The following is a 16,807-nucleotide window of genomic DNA, read 5'->3' on the forward strand; positions in this document are numbered from 1 at the left end:
GAAAACTGACTTTCTTACGGTATCAATGCGTGCACTTCCACCGGAAATTATTACGAAAATTACGAATAAACTAGATCCAATAGACCGGTTAGTTTTTCAAATAGGTTTTTAGTAGTTTGCCTAAGTTTTTGGAACATTTTTTACAGTCATAACATTACATACTTTCAGCCTTATAGCTCGGAGGGTTTCACGAAAAATTCGGGCTATTATTGATTACCAAGTATTTCAAATTTCCACAATTAGTATGAAAATAGGCGACAAAAAATCGACGTTAAAAATTGATGCCAGTACGATAGAATATCTCCCTGTTGGTGATGATTGTCTTGCCAAATATGGAAGTCATGAGAAGAAAGTTGTTGGAAAAAGTCATCTAGATATTATTCTTAATGACTTCTCGACATTGGTGTCTAATCTGAAATTCCGTCTGGAGGAATTCACATTTCTACTCGGCAGTTTTTGGATAAGTGAAGTTCGAACAAACTGCTGTAATTATTTGAAAAATATCCTACGAACCTGGCGAAATCAAAATACTAAAATAGTATCTATGAATAGTATTTCGATTAATCAAGTGATTCCGATTTTATCGCAGTTCAACGCAGAAAAACTTGAAGAATTGCATTTGAATATTCTTTATCAAAATTGGGACTTAATCAATGAAGATCTAGAAATTGTGAAACTGGATCAATGGAAAAATTGAAAGATTTTAAGTATCAATATGGATTGCAAACTACGAATTCCAATTGAGACCCTGTTACATTTTCGTCGTTTCTGTGTCAGTTTACGCCAATTTGTGAGAGAAGATGCCATCAAAATAAACAATGTTAGTTTTCATTACCTGCAGAGTTGTGATAATTGTTTTATTTTCAGGTTCTAATGAAATCCCCTAAATTTGAATTTTGTCACATTGAATCTATAATCCCTCATCCAATGGATTTTGCACCCATTTTCGACAAAAACTATGCTGGTAGAATTCCTTTGGAGATTGAATTTAAAACTTTTGATTATCAATTTTTTATTCAGCTTGGAAGTCATTTTTTAATCATCGAAAAAGTTATAAACAAATAAACAAATGTGTTTCTACACAGGACTAAATTAGTCTCAATTCATTTTTCCAAATTATATTCATAATCAAATTACCGTGTTTCCTCTATTAGTCTTGCATGCGAGATTATATGTTTAGATTGGTCCATAGTGGTGCAAGACTAACATAGGAAAGACTGTACTTACCAGAAACTGAAAAAAAATTGACACTTGCTCAGTTTTCACCCAAGTAGTTTGATTAGCGGCATTTTAGCGACGTTGTCGCATTTTATATTAATAGCTACAGCTATATTATATTATAGCTATAGCTAAAAATAGCTTCATTATTTTCAGACGCTTAAGTTATTTCAGACTTCTCGAATTTTTGAAATTTTAACCTAAAATTGGCTTTTATTATTTCTCATTGGAGTCTTATTAGTATGAAAGCTTGTTATCGAATTTATTCTACATTGAAACTTGAGATAATATACAGAAAATTATCTTGACAGTCTCTCAGTTAATTCCTTGTACAAATGCTTCAGACAAACATAATCTTCTTGATCAAATGCCGAAACAGTGTCGAAAAGCGTCTTGTACAAAGTCTCCGCACGTTCCGGATGCTCGTGAGCGATCCTTGTTGCTTGATACACGAGTTGATGCATTTTTCCGAGAAGTCTGATTGAATCTGTAAGTTATTGATTTACTTTTAGAAAAATGCATGAGGTCTTACAGATTTATGTTTTGTTGGCTGGCAATCGAGTGACGGCGTTGTATGGTGAATCAGTGTCGGCTTCGCTCCGGGATGTTCATCCGTAGAGGATGCACGCGAAGAGCGTTGATCATCTTTATCGATAATGTTCTCGTCGTCCTTATTCATCTCGGAACACTCAGCTGACTCGATGCCTTCTTGCTTCTTAGCCACTTGGACTATTGCTCTCATTCGAAGCCCAACCTTCATTGCCAGAGGTGGTTTTCAGTGTCCGCCTCATTGTGCAGCTCCTGGGTAATTAAGTCCCGCAGGCGATTACGCAGACCGTCCTTGGTAATTTTGAAAACCGACTGGATCATTTTGACTGAAAAATAACACATTCTTCGAAAAGTAAGTACTCCTGTATGAAATCAACCTCAATCAAGCAAACCTAGAGAATTCGGAGAACCGGCGTGGTATCGCAAGCCGTGCCCACGAGTTAATCTAAATATGGGCAATGGAAGCTTTCAAAAAATTGTCTGGAGCGCGGTCTTTTTAGTCCCACTCACTTTCGGGCAATGGCTTCTAAACTATCGCTTTTTTAATATCTCAAGGAGGCCTCGAGGAGCTTGCTATCTTAATCCCTAATTTACTCTCTGGAAAATACGCTCTCAGAAAATCTGGTAAGTTTATTCTAGTACTGCCTAACTTGAGACCTATCTTCTGTGAACGTGATTAATTTCTACGGAAAATCTAAGTTTCTATAAGAAACTTCATGAACACAAACAAAAACTTACTTTGCAACAATTTTCTGGTCCTTTTATATTCCTGTACAGCAACCTCACTGTACATCACAGTCGTTGTACGTGTTTTTCCCACTCCAGATCGCCGGAGTTTCTCGCGATCTCGCTGTGAATCACTTTTCTCAACATGACATCTCGTATTCCAACTTTCTGAACTCCAACTTCCGGACTTTTACTCAATTGTAGGTACTCGGTGTGTGAGAGGACATCTTTCGTTCGGGGTCCGCATGTGGAAGTTGTTCTGGTGGAAACGGAGAAGCTTGATTGTACAGTGGTGTGGTGTTGGACACCATTTTTGAACGTTCTGTAAATCTGGATGAGTAGAAAGAAAAAAAAAGTCGAAGAAAAAAAATTGAAGAAAATTACAGTAAAATTGGTATAGTTTGCAACTTACAAAACTAGTAGTAAACTATTTATAAATTGAAAATATGTCCAGTTGTTGAACGGTCTTGAGAAATGAATAAAATTTAAATTTTTTCCATATATTTTATCACAAAAAAAATGTGTAAATTTTTTTAATGTTTCTATGCGTGGCGGGCAGCGCGGAGATCTCTGATATACAGTGCATTTCTTTCCCACTTCTACAAGGCGCGCGCATTTATACAACATGGGTCATTGGTCTCGCCACGCGCTCAACAAATCAATGGGATGCGCGTGGCGAGACCATTGCGCGAAAATGCCTTTAAAGTCGTAGAAGTTGGAAAATAAAATGCACTGTAGCTATGCTCTAATTTCCCTCATTTTTTGCCAATTAAAATATGGAACAATGTTGTCAAAAATGCACCGGTATCTGCTTATCTCCTTATACAATCGTTGAGATAAATAGAATTCAAGTAAAAACTGATTTAAGACCGGGGAATATTAAAATCGGCAAATTGATAAGGAGAGAGCAATACTAAATCTATATCATAGAATAATATAGCTGTAGCATAACGTAATATTTTTTGTCGGGAAAACGCCGCTAAAATGTAGCATAACAAATGAGAAAATATTTTAAGTTATGCAAGTTCAAGCTACTGTTCAACTCAACTCACGATGCAGCTCAAGATGGCAAACCTAAAAAATTGAACTTTAAAAAGGGAAACCCATATAAATCTGTAAATAAAACTAATCGTGAAAAGTAAATAGGAAAATTTTCAAAAAATCATCGTAAAAGTTTTGAATTTTTTTGGGAAAATGGCCTCTGGACATGTTTGGAGTCGTTTAAAGATATTTCCCGAATTTTGGTACTCCACCAATAAAATAGAAAATCCTGTGAAAATGGTCGCAATTCAAAACAAAACGAATAGAAAACCGAAGTGGATTTTTCACAAAAAGCAAACATAAATTAAATCGATAAACTTAAAGACTTCTCCTCAATGGGTGTATTGTTCGCGCGCAATACTCACATTTTCCCGCGCGATCGCCATATCTGCCGCGCAAATGAACCCACGGGAAGAGACAAGACTACTGTAGCTTTTAACCAATTTGTGTAGATTTACGAGCTATTGCGTCATCTTTGAATTTAATTTTTAGCGGCAATTTTTAATTTTCAGGCGTTTCACACGTTTTTATATTGAAATTTAATTATTTATTGAATACATCACAAAAGAAAACACAAAAAATTAGAAAAAATTAGAAAAACGCCTGAAAATTAAAAATTGCGGCAAAAATTAATTTCAAAGATGACGCAATAGCTCGTAAATCTACACAGATTGGTTAAAAACTACAATAGTCTTGTCTCTTCCCGTGGGTTCATTTGCGCGGCAGATGTGGCGATTTTTCTCATCTGTGGATAAACACGTAATAGAAGACAAGACAGACACATAAAACACGGGTTGTCCAAGTGATCCATTTCTGTTTGATCTACGTGGATCTACAAAAGTTGCGGGAGATTAGAAGTTTTTGAGAGTACTAAAGCGAGAATGAGAAAATATTTCAAGTTATGCAAGTTTAAGTTACTGTTCAATATGTTCACCCAATATGTTTGGAAATTCTGGCACACTGCCAAAGCATTTTTCCGACATTTCCCGACATTTTTCAGGCATTTTTGCTACATTTTAGCGTCATTTTCCAGACATTTTAACGAAATTTTTTCCGGACGTGTTGGAGAAATAAATACACGCAGACATGTTCTGGGTTTGAAAATTACCCTCTTACTGTGTTTATCACTACAAAAAACCAAATAAAAAAACATGTGCTTCAGTTTCAGATTTCACCTGCAATATTTATTTGTTTTCTTAATCACAGCGCTTGCCACAAACAACGCTCAGAAACATCTGCCTTCCTCATTATTGACAAGACAGTTTTCTTATTTTATTCATTTTTTCTTTTACATAAAACTCATATTTTCCAGAAGTTTTATCATGACAACGACTACACAATTATTTGAATACTATGCTACAAACTACAGCCAAATTTGTCAAAAATTGAGCTATGAGAGAAGCTACATCGAAACGCCTGAATTTTTATCACTGTGCGCAAAGATTATTGGAATATTGGGTGTTCCAACCAATTTCTTCGCAAGCTATATTATAACTTTTCATACTCCAAAATCAATGACCCATTTGAAATTGTGCCTATTGAATCTGAAATTCTGGTAGGCAGGTATACGTTTGAAAACGAATATCTTAATAATAAATATTCAGGACACTTCTAATAGACTTAATCTACACAGTATTCTTAATTCCTTTTGTGTTTTATCCGATATTTGCCATGGGATACATTGGAATATTTGGAAAGGTTTTTGGAATACCATCCGAAATTCAATTTTATTTTGCAATGGCATGTTATGGAGGTGATTCAGTTATCTGTGAAGATTTATCCTATTAACTTTTTAGGCATAGCATCAGCAGGCATATTAATATTTGAAAATCGACAACATCACATGATTCCGAAAGGTCACAAATTCCGAATTCAAAACTGTGCATTTAGAGTTTTACTGATCATTTTCAATGTTCTCATAGGAAGTTCTGTAATGCTAATGGCAATTTGGTTGAGAGCAGATAGCAACGAGCTTAAGTTTAAGTTTTTGAAGGTGCAGACTCCTATAGAAGCAAAACATTTATTTTTTCAAATCTCAGATAAACCCATGTCCGGACCCTTTGTATTTCACTCCATCAACATTTGCCGTGGATTCACAAAGAAACGAGTTTAGCATTTGCATTGTGATTGTTTTAACTGTGGTTTTCATCCAGTACACATTTTTCATTTCTCATTGTATTTGGTACATATATTCTGAAGACGCCGTCCGATATTCGAAGAGTACCAGGAAACTTCAAAAAATGTTTCTCTACGCTTCATTTTCTCAGCTTGGAATTTTTGTGACCGTATTCGTTCTCCCACTGGGAATATTTGCAATGGTTTTGACAACTGGATATAAGAATCAAGGTGAAGCTCATTTTTAAGATTTGGACAAATATATCAAACTACAAACAAAAAAAAATAACAGATAGCATATATTTTATCGGTAAACGTTTTTTTGATAAGTTACGCGAGAATATCAGCTGTCAAGATTTTTCCAATAACTTAAAAGATTAATAGAGCAAATACGGGATTTTTAGATTATGAATTGTCCTATGACAAAAATACTGGATTCAAACATCGTTTGCAAGTTTAAAAATCCATAAGCTAGTAAATTTTATTTTAAAAGTTACATGCCCTTACGTTTTCCCTTCTATTATATATTCCCTTTTCAGGACTCCTCAATATTTGCAATTTGATAATTCCAACGATAGGAATGAATACATCAATTGGTTTAGTGACAATGTACAAACCATATCGAGATTATTTCATTGGAATTTTTAAAGAAGGCGGAAATGGAATTGTTCCTCCGCCAAGCGCTTTCACTAAATCTGTGGTTTTTTGATATTTTTTTTGTTTTTTAAATAACTTTTAAAACAAATAATGCAATTTTTGTGTTCCTATGTTAACCTCATATATTTTTTTGTCAAACTGTAAAGTACTTAAATTTTTCACCAGATGCAATTAAATATACCTAAAAATTCCGTAAAGGTGGAACTTCAATAAGGATTATGTAAAGGAGATACGTTAATTTTTAATATAGGGTGCAAGAATTAAATAATTAACTTAATATCCATATCAGTGTACAATTATTGGTTAGCTGGAGATTACTCCATTACTCCATTTTCTGCACTTCCCGCGTTCCAGAAACAAAAAAAGTTTATCAGTCTCTTTTTTTCTCATGAACACGTATGTAATTTTACAACATATGCATCGTCACAGCTTCCAATCGATAAATTACGAAACCTACCAAGTTACCTTGTTTTGCTCCTAATGTATTGTCTCCTTGTCAAAACGGCCATCACTTTCTCATCAAAAACCTTCACAACGTGTGTGTCTACCCAGAGAATGCCCCGCCTCTAATATTCATTCACCAATTTTGCTCTCAAAGTTCACTCATTCTGTATTTTCCTCATGGGTTTCCTCACTTTTTTATTTGATGTGTTCTTTTCTCCGGCTTTTTCAAAGATAGATGAACAATTTCAAAAAATTCCAGATTAATCATGTCTGCCAAAAACGTTTTGAAAATGGCAAACAGGAACTCTGCAAACAAGAGAGACAGTAAGTTTTTATTATTGTTTTCCTGAAGTTATAGAATACTTTAAAAACGACATTCTATTGAAAATATTTTGAAGATTCGAAAAATTTACAAAAATATTTCGCAGGAAGATAGGAAGACTTCAGTAAAAAAATAAGCATCACTTTTTTATTTGCTAAACATCTAGATAAATTTTATTTAAATAAACGTGAAAATGCTGTAGAGTATCCATTTCAATTTTTTACATTTTAAGTTCTCGGAGATTTGCTCTCACTGAGCAGCAACAAAACTGTTAATCTGAACGAGATGGCACATGGTCAGGGAAAGAGAAAAATGGCATCGATTGACGGGCAAAAGGAGAATCCGAAGAGAATTAAGATGAGCCAGCACATGACTGCCAAGGAAGTTAAGGTTAGTTTTTGAAACCAGAATATGGTATTCTTTGAAATTCAGTTGATTTTTGTGTATCTCTTGTTCTGAGTTCTAGCACTTCAATTTCCAGATTCCTCTATTGCGAACGCCAGATGAAGAAGCTCGGAAAATCGAAAAACTCCGTCGAGAAGCCCGTATCAAGCGATCGAAGGAGGTTCACTATGATGCAGCAGAGCAACAACAAATTATGATGAATTATGAATGGACTGTTCAGATGGAAGAACAAGAAAAATTGAGAAAGAAGGTGGAAAAGAAGCATTGAGATCAACTCTGGAGGACGGTATAAGAGGAAGCAAGTAAAAGGAGAGAAAGTATTGAAGGTAGAGGAGACGCGACAATCAAGTATTTCAGAACGATGAGAGCCGTAGTGTGGCGTGAAGTTTATGCCAAGAGCGGTTAAGGTAATTGAGTTTTTATAGAGAAGAGCAACTCCTTCATCCCCTTGAACCCCTTGAAATTTATTGTGAACGTTAGAATTACGGTCAAGCCCTAGAGAATGAGATGAGAATAAAGTGTTCGGAACTGAATATCGCATTTATTCTTCAAATCTACAAATCTATAATACACAGAAAGTTATTTGGACTGTTTCTCAGTGAACTTCTTATCCTCCACACAAACATAACCTTCTTGATCAAATGTCGACACAGTAGCGAAAAGCGCCTTGAGCAAAGTCTCCGCACGTTCCGGATGCTCGCGAGCAATCCGTGTCGCTTGATTCACGAGTTGATCCATTTCTTTTGAGAAGTCTGAATGAATCTGCAAGTTGTTGGTTTACTTCTAGAAAAATGCATGAGGTCTTACAGATTCATGTTTTGTAGGCTGGCAATCGAGTGACGGCGTTGTATGGTGAATCAGTGTCGGCTTCGCTCCAGGATGTTCATCATTAGAGGGGAGACGCGAAGAGTCCATACAGGTCTGTACAATGCTTGTGCTGAAAATAAAGGGTGTGGGATTCAGTGTTTTAATGTTTTGCTTCTGCTCCATTTTTTTTTAATTTTGCACCATTTACTAATCACCATCAAATAAAAACTCACTCGGAAATATCAGTCCGAACGTGATCAAGTTTCATATTACGTTCATCATCGATATTGATCAAATTCTTGTCGTCCTTAATCATATCTGAACACTCAGCTGACTCTCTGACTCTCAGCTGACCTTCGTGTTTCTTAGCAACTAATGCTCTCATCCGGAGTTCCCAACCTTCAGTAATCTCCCTGTAGAATCTGATGAACTCATACAACTCCCACTGCCAGAGGTGGTTTTCAGTGTCCGCCTCATTGTGCAGCTTCTCGGTAATTGAGTCCCGCAGGCGGTTACGGAGACCGTCCTTGGCAAGTTTGAATATCGACTGGATCAATTTGACTGAAAAATAACACATTATTTGAAAAGTAAGTCAACCTGTTGGAAATCAACCTCAATATAGCTACCTCACTCAAGAAAACCTAGAGAATGCGATAATTGATTTTAAAAATGCATAATTTTATAATTTAATATTTGATTGATTGCAACAATTTGAATTTAATATTGTCTGAGTGCTAGCTCAATCATTCTTTGATGACTTCTTTTTTCCTATTCTTCTGCTCCCGAGAAAGACTGAACCTAACGGCCCAAACCGTTTTAAAGAACAGTTTCGCAGAATCGGCGTGGTGCCGCAAGCCGCGCCTACGAGTTGATCTGAATATGGGCAATGGAAGCTTTCAAAACATTGTCTGGCGCGCGGTCTTTTTAGTCCCACTCACTTTCCGGCAATGGCTATCTCCTTTTTAATATTTCAAGGAGGCCTCGAGGAGCTTGCTATCTTAATCCGTAATTTATTATCTGGAAAATACGCTCTACTGTCTAACTTGAGACCTATCCTCTGTGAACGTGATTAATTTCTACGGAAAATCTAAGTTTCTAAAAAAATTTATGAACACAAACAAAAACTTACTATTCAACAATTTTCCGGTCCTTTTAAACACATTTACAGCAACCTCACTGTATATCCCATTTGCCTTGTACGTGTTCCATATTGCCGGAGATTTTGAGATCTCATTTAGTATAACTTTTTTCAGCAAGACATCTTTTGATCCAATTTTCTGAACTCCAAGCTTCGGGCTTTCACTCAATTGGAGGTACTCGGTGTGGGACATCTTTCGCTCGGGATCCGGTTTTGGAAGTTCTTCTGGCGGATAGGGACACGGTTGCTTGTACAGTGGACGCCTACAATTATCTGACGAGTTTATCACGAGGTAACTGAAACATGAAAAATAAACAATAGTCAATTATAACAAAACCTCACTCTTCTCTAATAACTTCTCCAATGCATTCACCCATTGAGGTCATCTCATTTTTCTGATCAGTCTATAATTTTTAAAATTAAAGTGATATATTTTTTACCATTACGGATTGACTTTTTCACCACTTAGTGCGGCATGAAGAATTTTTTCGAGAAAAAATACTAAATTTTTGAGACATCCTTAAGAGAACTGAAAATTCCTTCAAAGATATTATAACTAGTCTAAATATTGAGAAGGTCACACAAATAACATATTTAGAGACCGCCAGAACATGAGAAACGTTATGGCGCACAAATTACTAAGGAACATTCCTATCTCTTTCTAAATATTTGCCACATTCTCGTTCGTTGCCGAGCAGAAAGAGAGACGTTCTCATGACCTGGCGGTTTTTTTTTAAATAAAACATTTCCATTTTTCCATTTTCCTTCATGTTTTTCAGTGACTATTGATTTTGAGGATACCTGTTTGCATTCGTTCCTCTTTCTGTGAGACCCTTGTTCATCATCTAGATTGCCTCGATGAGCTTGACTCAATGTATGTTCCTCGTTATTATTTTTAACCTGCAACTTTTAAAACAGCTTTATTGGTATTATAGAAAAAAATACGAGCGCACAAAAATAAACAACGACGCAACGCCTCTACGCTCTGGCTGAGCTCCACCCACGATTTCATTTGAACTGCAGCCGACACATCGCAGTGCAAATAAAACCATGGGTGGAGCTTGCAAACAGTGTCGAAGGGTCGATCTTTATTTGTGTATTTTTATTTAGTTTTGTGTATCATTTTCTCTCTCTCTTTTACCTGCTTTCCAGGGATTATACCACACAACAACCTATCATCATTCAAACTGTCGTTCGTACTCGATCCGCTGTTTCTACTACGATCACTCTCCTTAGAAATCTGTAACTGGTGAAGCTTTGCATAAGGTGGTAGTAGATATCACATTGTTATCTTCCTCTTTTCTTTCTTTTTACCTGATTTCTGTGAGGAAGGCCAGACTTCATCGTTTTCATCGTTTTGCCTTTCCTAGTAACACTTCTAACACCATCCAGAGATCCACAATTACTCGCCCCACTATCTCCATTTGGCATCTCAGGAATCTGTAATTTTTTAAACATTTTAAATGCTATAGATATCAATATTTCGAATGGGAAAAAATAATGTACTCTGATATAGTTTGAACCAGGGGTGGGCGGCAATTGCCGTTCGGCAAATTAATTTGTCAACAAATTCGGCAAATCGGCAAATTGCAAATTGCCGGTTTGCCGATTTGCCGGAAATTGTTAACTTCGGCAAATTGCCGATTTGCCGTTTGCCGGATATCAGATTTGCCGGAAATGTTTAGAGGGATTTTTTATAAGACGGAAGCACTGTGCATTTTTGAACTTTTCCCCGTTTTTTCTACATATTTACTTCTCAAAATATAGGAATATTTATAGGATGCATTTAATTTTGCCATTTGAAATTGAAATCCCAAAAAATAAGTGCAAAACCACAATTTGCCGAAAATTTTCGGCAAATTCGACATTTTCGGTTTGCCGGTGTGCCGGAAATTTTTAATTCCGGCAATTTGCCGAATTGCCGTTTTGCCGGAAATTTTAATTCCGGCGATTTGCCGGTTTGCCGATTTGCCGGAAAAAATCGTTTGCCGCCCACCCCTGGTTTGAGCCTAATTTCTTCTCAATAGAAATGTGTATTCAGACGAACTCACAATCATTGTGCTCCATGCGTCTACAATACTTGTCACCTCTATCACTTTAATTTGTGTTTTCAGAAAAGGTTTCACGTCTTTCCCGTTTTCAGCGGGGATAACAACTCCTTTGAGCCCGGCGTTGATGGCACCGACAATTTTGTTATTTATGTAATCGACCTGCAAAACTGTATTTTTAAGATTGAAATTGTATCTTTCGAGCGACGTGGTTTGGTTTCCATGTATTTTCTTCTTAAATTCATAGAAGTTTTGCTTGTGTATCTTAATTTCACTAGATTTTGACTTGCATTCTTAAAGGTGCACGGATTTATTCAGATGGATTTCGGCGCGCAAATAATTTATAGTAGTCTGTTTTGGAATTTTTGCGACTGCTTCGCTTTTCCTTCCATTTTTCAATAAAATCAGTTTTAGCGAAGATTGTCTTTTTTTCTGTTAATATGGTTCTAAATCAGTTTTCAAGATAAATACAAGTTTCTAATAGAAATCATAAACGGTGTTGCGCGTCGAGGGCCGTCTGAAAAAAATCCGTGCGTAAGAAGACATGGTAGAATTTAATGGTATTTCGATAACATTTTCCGGTGTAATTTTTCTATTTTCTAAAGTGCTAAATCTTTTGGTTGCTTTGAGTATAAAAACGTTGATCATACCGTAAGCACAGCACCAGCCAGACTAACGTCTCCAGTCGCTACATAATCTTTTCGCAGACTGTTTTTTTTAATAGCCGATATGATGAGCAATACAAATGGCAAGGCCATAGATACGCCATTGTAGGTTCTCCCAATTTGTTCCAGACTCAGAGTTATGTTGCATGTGAAGCCTTGTATACCAAACAGGTGCCCGTTTGCAATAACAATTTCGTGTGACAGTTCCATTGACTGTTGCATCTCCTGTGTCATCTCTCCTGCCATTCGTATTTGACGCCGATCTATTTTATTTTTCGGCCACCTAACACATTCTGAAAGTGAAACGAGAAAATTGTACGAGAAAGAGAAGTTCAGGGTCAATGAATTTTTGGTGTACCGATTACTTTGAATTTTCAGGACTTCATCAAGCATCATCATTGTTTTGGCGACAGTTTCAAAGTTTAATGATCATCGAATATTTCTTAACTTTAAGTCATTTTTAGGCTTCTGCCTGATATCATGTCTTTTACGCTTAGTGTTGACTTTGATGATTAGATGTTTCTTGCTAGTTAGCTTGAATTACTATGTAAACACTTATTACGAACACAGAATTGCGCAACATATTTCACGCGCAAAATATTTGGTTAGGAAAACTACAGTAAAATTTAAATGTCTACTGTAGGTGTCGATTTATCAACCTTCGAAATAAATTTTTCTTCAAAAATATCAGCTTTCCGAAAATCGAGCCGTAAATCGACGCCTACAGTAGTCACTAAGAGAATCACTCTACTAGTATTGTGTATCTGGAAGTATTGCAGCTATTACGAGTTATTTTGCGCGTCAAATATGCTGCGCAAACCGCATTCTCAGAATTAAGTTTTCCCGTACTATATATATATATATATATATATATATATATATATATATACATAAAGTATTTTTTGGAACAGATAGAAACAAAAAAGTGTCAATTGGCCTACTAAAACCTGTTTTATAAATGCTCAAAAAAAGCGTGGCAGGTTTTGTGACATTTTTGGGACATTTTCCGGGACATTTTTTGACATTTTATTTTCAAAAACGACTACCCTTGACACATTCGCTTTTTAGTGTTAAAAAATAGCTGACTAGCAAATCTGCGTATTGCCAGGCTTTGCAGTGGACTGAGGCGTAGATCGTAAAAGAACGGAAGATCTATCGCTATTTAGTAATTAAACCAAAACCTTATGGTGTTTTCAAAATTGAAAACAAAAGAAAAAAAGCGAAAAACGAAACTTCGGGATTTGGGATGGCTTTAGAATACTGGAAATATTGAAAGCTTGCTAAATCAGTTTTTTTTTGCTAAGAGTAATCGCATTGCAGACCCCCAGCCGTTTTTTTTTTGGCTAGACGTTGTTTCGGACGTTTTAAAGGCCAAAAAAATGTTTGAAAATTTACGAAATGGGCCGAAATGAACGAATTTCGTAATGAGGCTTCACAAATAAAATATTATGGCGATTCAAAATGTCAACAAAAAAAGCTAAGCTCAGCTAAAGCTTTAGCTAAAATATCAAGTTTTTTCACACTTTCCCGTGTCACCTCTGTTGGAAATGCACCTTTATTTGATTTTCATCCTTTATTGTTTATTTTGATAGGTTCTCAAACATTTTTTCACTAATCATGATACAAGACACATTCCTAAACCCGATAGGTAGTCAAAAATCACCGAGATTGGCTACCTATCGGGTTTAACTGTATCTTAATCAAAGAAATAAGATGATGTTCCGAATTCGTTTAATATTTTCATAGCTTTCCGTTGATACAAGTTCCGTAGGGCAAAGATGCGGCGCGCGCTTTTGCAAGCCACCGCATGCTTCCCGTATTTATTTGTTCCTCTGTCAAGATGTTGAAAAAAAGAAAAACATAAATTGGAAAAAAGCGACCTGCGTCGCACCTTTGCCCAATGGAAATCGAATTCAGGGAAAATTGTCTCTAGTGAAAGTGTACACCTCTAGGATGCATCATTTTTAAATGAGTTGAAGGATTTGAAAATTAACCAAGTTGAACTATATGCGCATCTCTCCCATCGACAACCACCACACCTACAGCTTCGGCTCCAACTCTCTTTTTCTGTAAACCAAAATTAGTGGATTGCAGTCAACTACTTTGATTGAATCATATAAGAGACCATAAAACTCACTTCACTATTTGGTTTTTCCATGACAGCGCAGTTTATACTAACAATGACGATTTCCTTCTAAAAATTAAAAAAAAACAATTTATCTTTTCGGAGTTCACGGTTTAAATTGTTCACGTACATAGTTCATTTTTTGTATATCGTGTTTTTACTAGTTATTGTTTTGTTTGAAATATTCCAGGAAACAATTACTGGAACATTGACTATGAGCTACGAAAGTCGAAAACAAATAATGAATTGGCCGGCACTGTATAAATAGTTTTCAGCCAAAGTGAGAGAATAAGGTTTTTTGGAGTCCGTCCTATCGCTAGATTGTCTTCAATATCTATCTGCATCTTCTGACTATTAGTCTAGTTTCTGTAGTTTCAAAATTTGAATTTTACCACAGAGTCATGGCTTGCGAGGCATGTAAAAAGTTGCTGTAGTTTCATTTGGGCTCGTTGGACGCGACTGACTGACAGGGAAAATAACCAGAGACCAGAGAACCAGAGAAAAATTGGCTTTTTATAAGCCCTCACAAGCCATGTTTCTCTGTGTACAATTTTCCCCCGTCGTGTTGGGTTTCTCAGTTTTGCAATGAACACACAGTTCTGGCGAAAAAGATATCCACTAACAAGGGAAGTCTTTGAGGGGGTCCGTAGATTTGGGGTTCTCATGCTAAAATTCCTACAGAAGAGTGTTAGTTATGATCTCTCCAAAAAATTTAGCTGCCCCGGTCAAATTTCAGCAAAGTTATGACGTTTTGAAATTTCAGTTAAAAACACCATTGAAATCCACTGTCTTACCATGCAATCCACTCAAATCTCAGCTTGCGTGACCACCGAAAATGTGACACCCACCACATTGAGTTGAAAAATGTCCTCGGTGGCCGAGTTGGGAGTGCGCGCGTCTGATAAGATTTAAGCTCTGGTTCGATTCCTTCTATTTTTGAAATATTTTTGTAAGTTGAATAAAGTTGTAAAACAACTCATTCAAACATTTTTGCGCATTTTTAAAGTGATTTTATTCTTATTCGGGAACCTAGAATCATTGTCCGCACTTTTTGGAAATTTTTATTTTTTTCATTTTTGCTCAAAATTTCTTGATCAACTCCAAGCAAAAAATTCAAAAAATTTCATTTTTCTAAACAATTATGAAATTGCTATGTTGTTGTTCAGAAATGTATGAAACGTACATTACACAAGTTTTAACTCTCTATTCGCAAGTAAACCGTCGAAATGATCTACATCTCACGGACTTTGTGCAAAATATTTAACCAACTTTGAAGTTGCATAACTTCGTTGAGATAAATTATTTTGAAAAATGATCAACTAACAAAATGTTTGTTGAATAACAGTGAACAAAGTTTTAGTTATAAACTTTTTGATACCTTCAGCCACCAAAAAGTTGTGACCGTTTTCCAAAACACAATGTTAATAGAAAAACTAGCCAAATGCCAACCTTGTTTTTTTCTTTTAAAAATTCTTTAAAATTTTTGTATTTTTGATGTTTAAAAAATTCTAAAAATTTTTAGATTATTTTTTTCTATAAATTTTTTTTTTGGATTTTTGATTGCTAAAAAACTAAATTTTCTATTAAAAAATTCTAAAAATCAAAAGTTCTTAAAAGGCTTTGAGAGACACACAATTCCTTTGTATAATTAGAACTTTTCAGAGAGGTTTCATGCAGTTGGTCAGAAACAAAAAAGATGTGGACTATTACGAATTTTTGGAATTGGCGCAACGATTGTGGCAACGTGGAGATGATGAAATGTTTCAGCTTGCTTTGGGACTAGCATTCGTCGCCGGCAAGGTAACTTTTTGATAGTTTTAAAAATGTAATATTTATTTTTAGGGAAACAGAAACCAAGAGCCCAAACCGGAAAACCTTGAAGAAACGGTATTAAATTGGATATCGAACATGTTAATTCTAGTTAATTTAAAGGTGGCTAAAACGACTATTCCGAATATTGGATTCTCAGTCGACACGGCGAAAAAATGCGACGCTAACTTGGTTCTTCCGAGTCAACGTTACTTCAAAATTTCGGAAGCCTTAAAGCCAGGAGAAATCGGAGGAGCCACGTCTTCAAAATTCGTCAGCCACACTAGAAAATTGGCTAGAAATTTCGATAAAGTAAAAGAAAATTGAAGTCAACATAGATATGCATTTTTTTTTTTAGATAGATAAAGTGGACGACTTGATGATTTGCTATGCGGCTACTTCATCATCGACATCGAAAAAATACAATGTGATCAACGATCAATTCGTCATCAAACTCGCCGGTAAAATGGAACAATTTCCCTAATGTTCAAAATGAAACTTAATTTTAGATTTCTTCATTCATGGATTCGGCCAAAAACCAACGGGAGATCGAAGAGAATTCGTCGTCGAGAAGCCCGTATCAAGCGATCGAAGGAGGTTCACTATGATGCAGCAGAGCAACAACAAATTATGATGAATTATGAATGGACTGTTCAGATGGAAGAACAAGAAAAATTGAGAAAGAAGGTGGAAAAGAAGCATTGAGATCAACTCAAAATGCGCAACGACAGGCGATGA

At 35.9% G+C, this 16,807-nt stretch overlaps 3 protein-coding genes, 1 non-coding gene and 3 pseudogenes across 10 annotated transcripts; 5 read left to right on the plus strand and 2 right to left on the minus strand.

The window, feature by feature from the left end:
- The first annotated feature begins 25 nt into the window (after nucleotides 1-25).
- C06C3.11 lies at nucleotides 26-1,065 on the plus strand (annotated as a pseudogene). The gene is made up of 3 exons: nucleotides 26-87; nucleotides 169-820; nucleotides 868-1,065. Coding segments are annotated over exons 1-3 (912 nt in total).
- Nucleotides 1,066-1,574: 509 nt separating this feature from the next.
- Nucleotides 1,575-2,824, minus strand: C06C3.5 (annotated as a pseudogene). Its single transcript has 3 exons — nucleotides 2,506-2,824; nucleotides 1,751-2,093; nucleotides 1,575-1,705 (listed from the first exon to the last, which is right to left on the minus strand). Coding segments are annotated over exons 1-3 (793 nt in total).
- On the plus strand, nucleotides 2,649-2,667 carry C06C3.13. The gene has a single exon (NR_051530.1). It is a non-coding gene; the product is annotated as an Unclassified non-coding RNA C06C3.13 (non-coding RNA).
- Nucleotides 2,825-4,846: 2,022 nt separating the features above from the next.
- On the plus strand, nucleotides 4,847-6,445 carry srh-48 (Serpentine Receptor, class H). Its single transcript, NM_063598.9, has 5 exons — nucleotides 4,847-5,089; nucleotides 5,139-5,287; nucleotides 5,331-5,527; nucleotides 5,574-5,880; nucleotides 6,189-6,445. The coding sequence occupies exons 1-5, from the start codon at nucleotides 4,857-4,859 to the stop codon at nucleotides 6,356-6,358; spliced, it is 1,056 nt and encodes a 351-aa protein (NP_495999.2). The 5' UTR covers nucleotides 4,847-4,856; the 3' UTR covers nucleotides 6,359-6,445.
- A 564-nt stretch (nucleotides 6,446-7,009) lies between these two features.
- Nucleotides 7,010-8,002, plus strand: C06C3.7 (Upf2 domain-containing protein). Its single transcript, NM_001381563.1, has 3 exons — nucleotides 7,010-7,074; nucleotides 7,305-7,462; nucleotides 7,554-8,002. Exons 1-3 carry the CDS (start codon nucleotides 7,017-7,019, stop codon nucleotides 7,743-7,745), a joined length of 408 nt encoding a protein of 135 aa, NP_001366697.1. The 5' UTR covers nucleotides 7,010-7,016; the 3' UTR covers nucleotides 7,746-8,002.
- A 4-nt stretch (nucleotides 8,003-8,006) lies between these two features.
- Nucleotides 8,007-14,293, minus strand: lido-17 (Lon proteolytic domain-containing protein; the record flags this gene model as incomplete). Of its 4 annotated transcripts, NM_001377834.2 has the most annotated exons (12): nucleotides 8,057-8,239; nucleotides 8,285-8,414; nucleotides 8,518-8,845; nucleotides 9,414-9,718; nucleotides 9,765-9,826; nucleotides 10,224-10,322; nucleotides 10,564-10,662; nucleotides 10,737-10,862; nucleotides 11,474-11,632; nucleotides 12,121-12,428; nucleotides 14,130-14,202; nucleotides 14,273-14,293. In NM_001377834.2, the coding sequence occupies 12 exons, from the start codon at nucleotides 14,291-14,293 to the stop codon at nucleotides 8,057-8,059; spliced, it is 1,893 nt and encodes a 630-aa protein (NP_001364522.1). The 4 variants fall into 4 exon arrangements, with proteins under 4 accessions (NP_001254207.1, NP_001364523.1, NP_001364522.1 ...); NM_001267278.3 differs by lacking the exons at nucleotides 14,130-14,202; nucleotides 14,273-14,293 and having other exon boundaries at nucleotides 8,007-8,239; nucleotides 12,121-12,369; NM_001377835.3 differs by lacking the exons at nucleotides 14,130-14,202; nucleotides 14,273-14,293 and having other exon boundaries at nucleotides 8,008-8,239; nucleotides 9,414-9,685; nucleotides 12,121-12,369.
- Nucleotides 14,294-15,921: 1,628 nt separating this feature from the next.
- Y51B9A.10 lies at nucleotides 15,922-16,703 on the plus strand (annotated as a pseudogene). The gene is made up of 5 exons: nucleotides 15,922-16,060; nucleotides 16,103-16,147; nucleotides 16,193-16,381; nucleotides 16,428-16,530; nucleotides 16,579-16,703. Coding segments are annotated over exons 1-5 (601 nt in total).
- The last annotated feature ends 104 nt before the right edge of the window (nucleotides 16,704-16,807 follow it).

The sequence above is a fragment of the Caenorhabditis elegans genome, chromosome II (genome assembly GCF_000002985.6).
Source record: "Caenorhabditis elegans chromosome II".
NCBI classification, from domain to species: domain Eukaryota; kingdom Metazoa; phylum Nematoda; class Chromadorea; order Rhabditida; family Rhabditidae; genus Caenorhabditis; species Caenorhabditis elegans.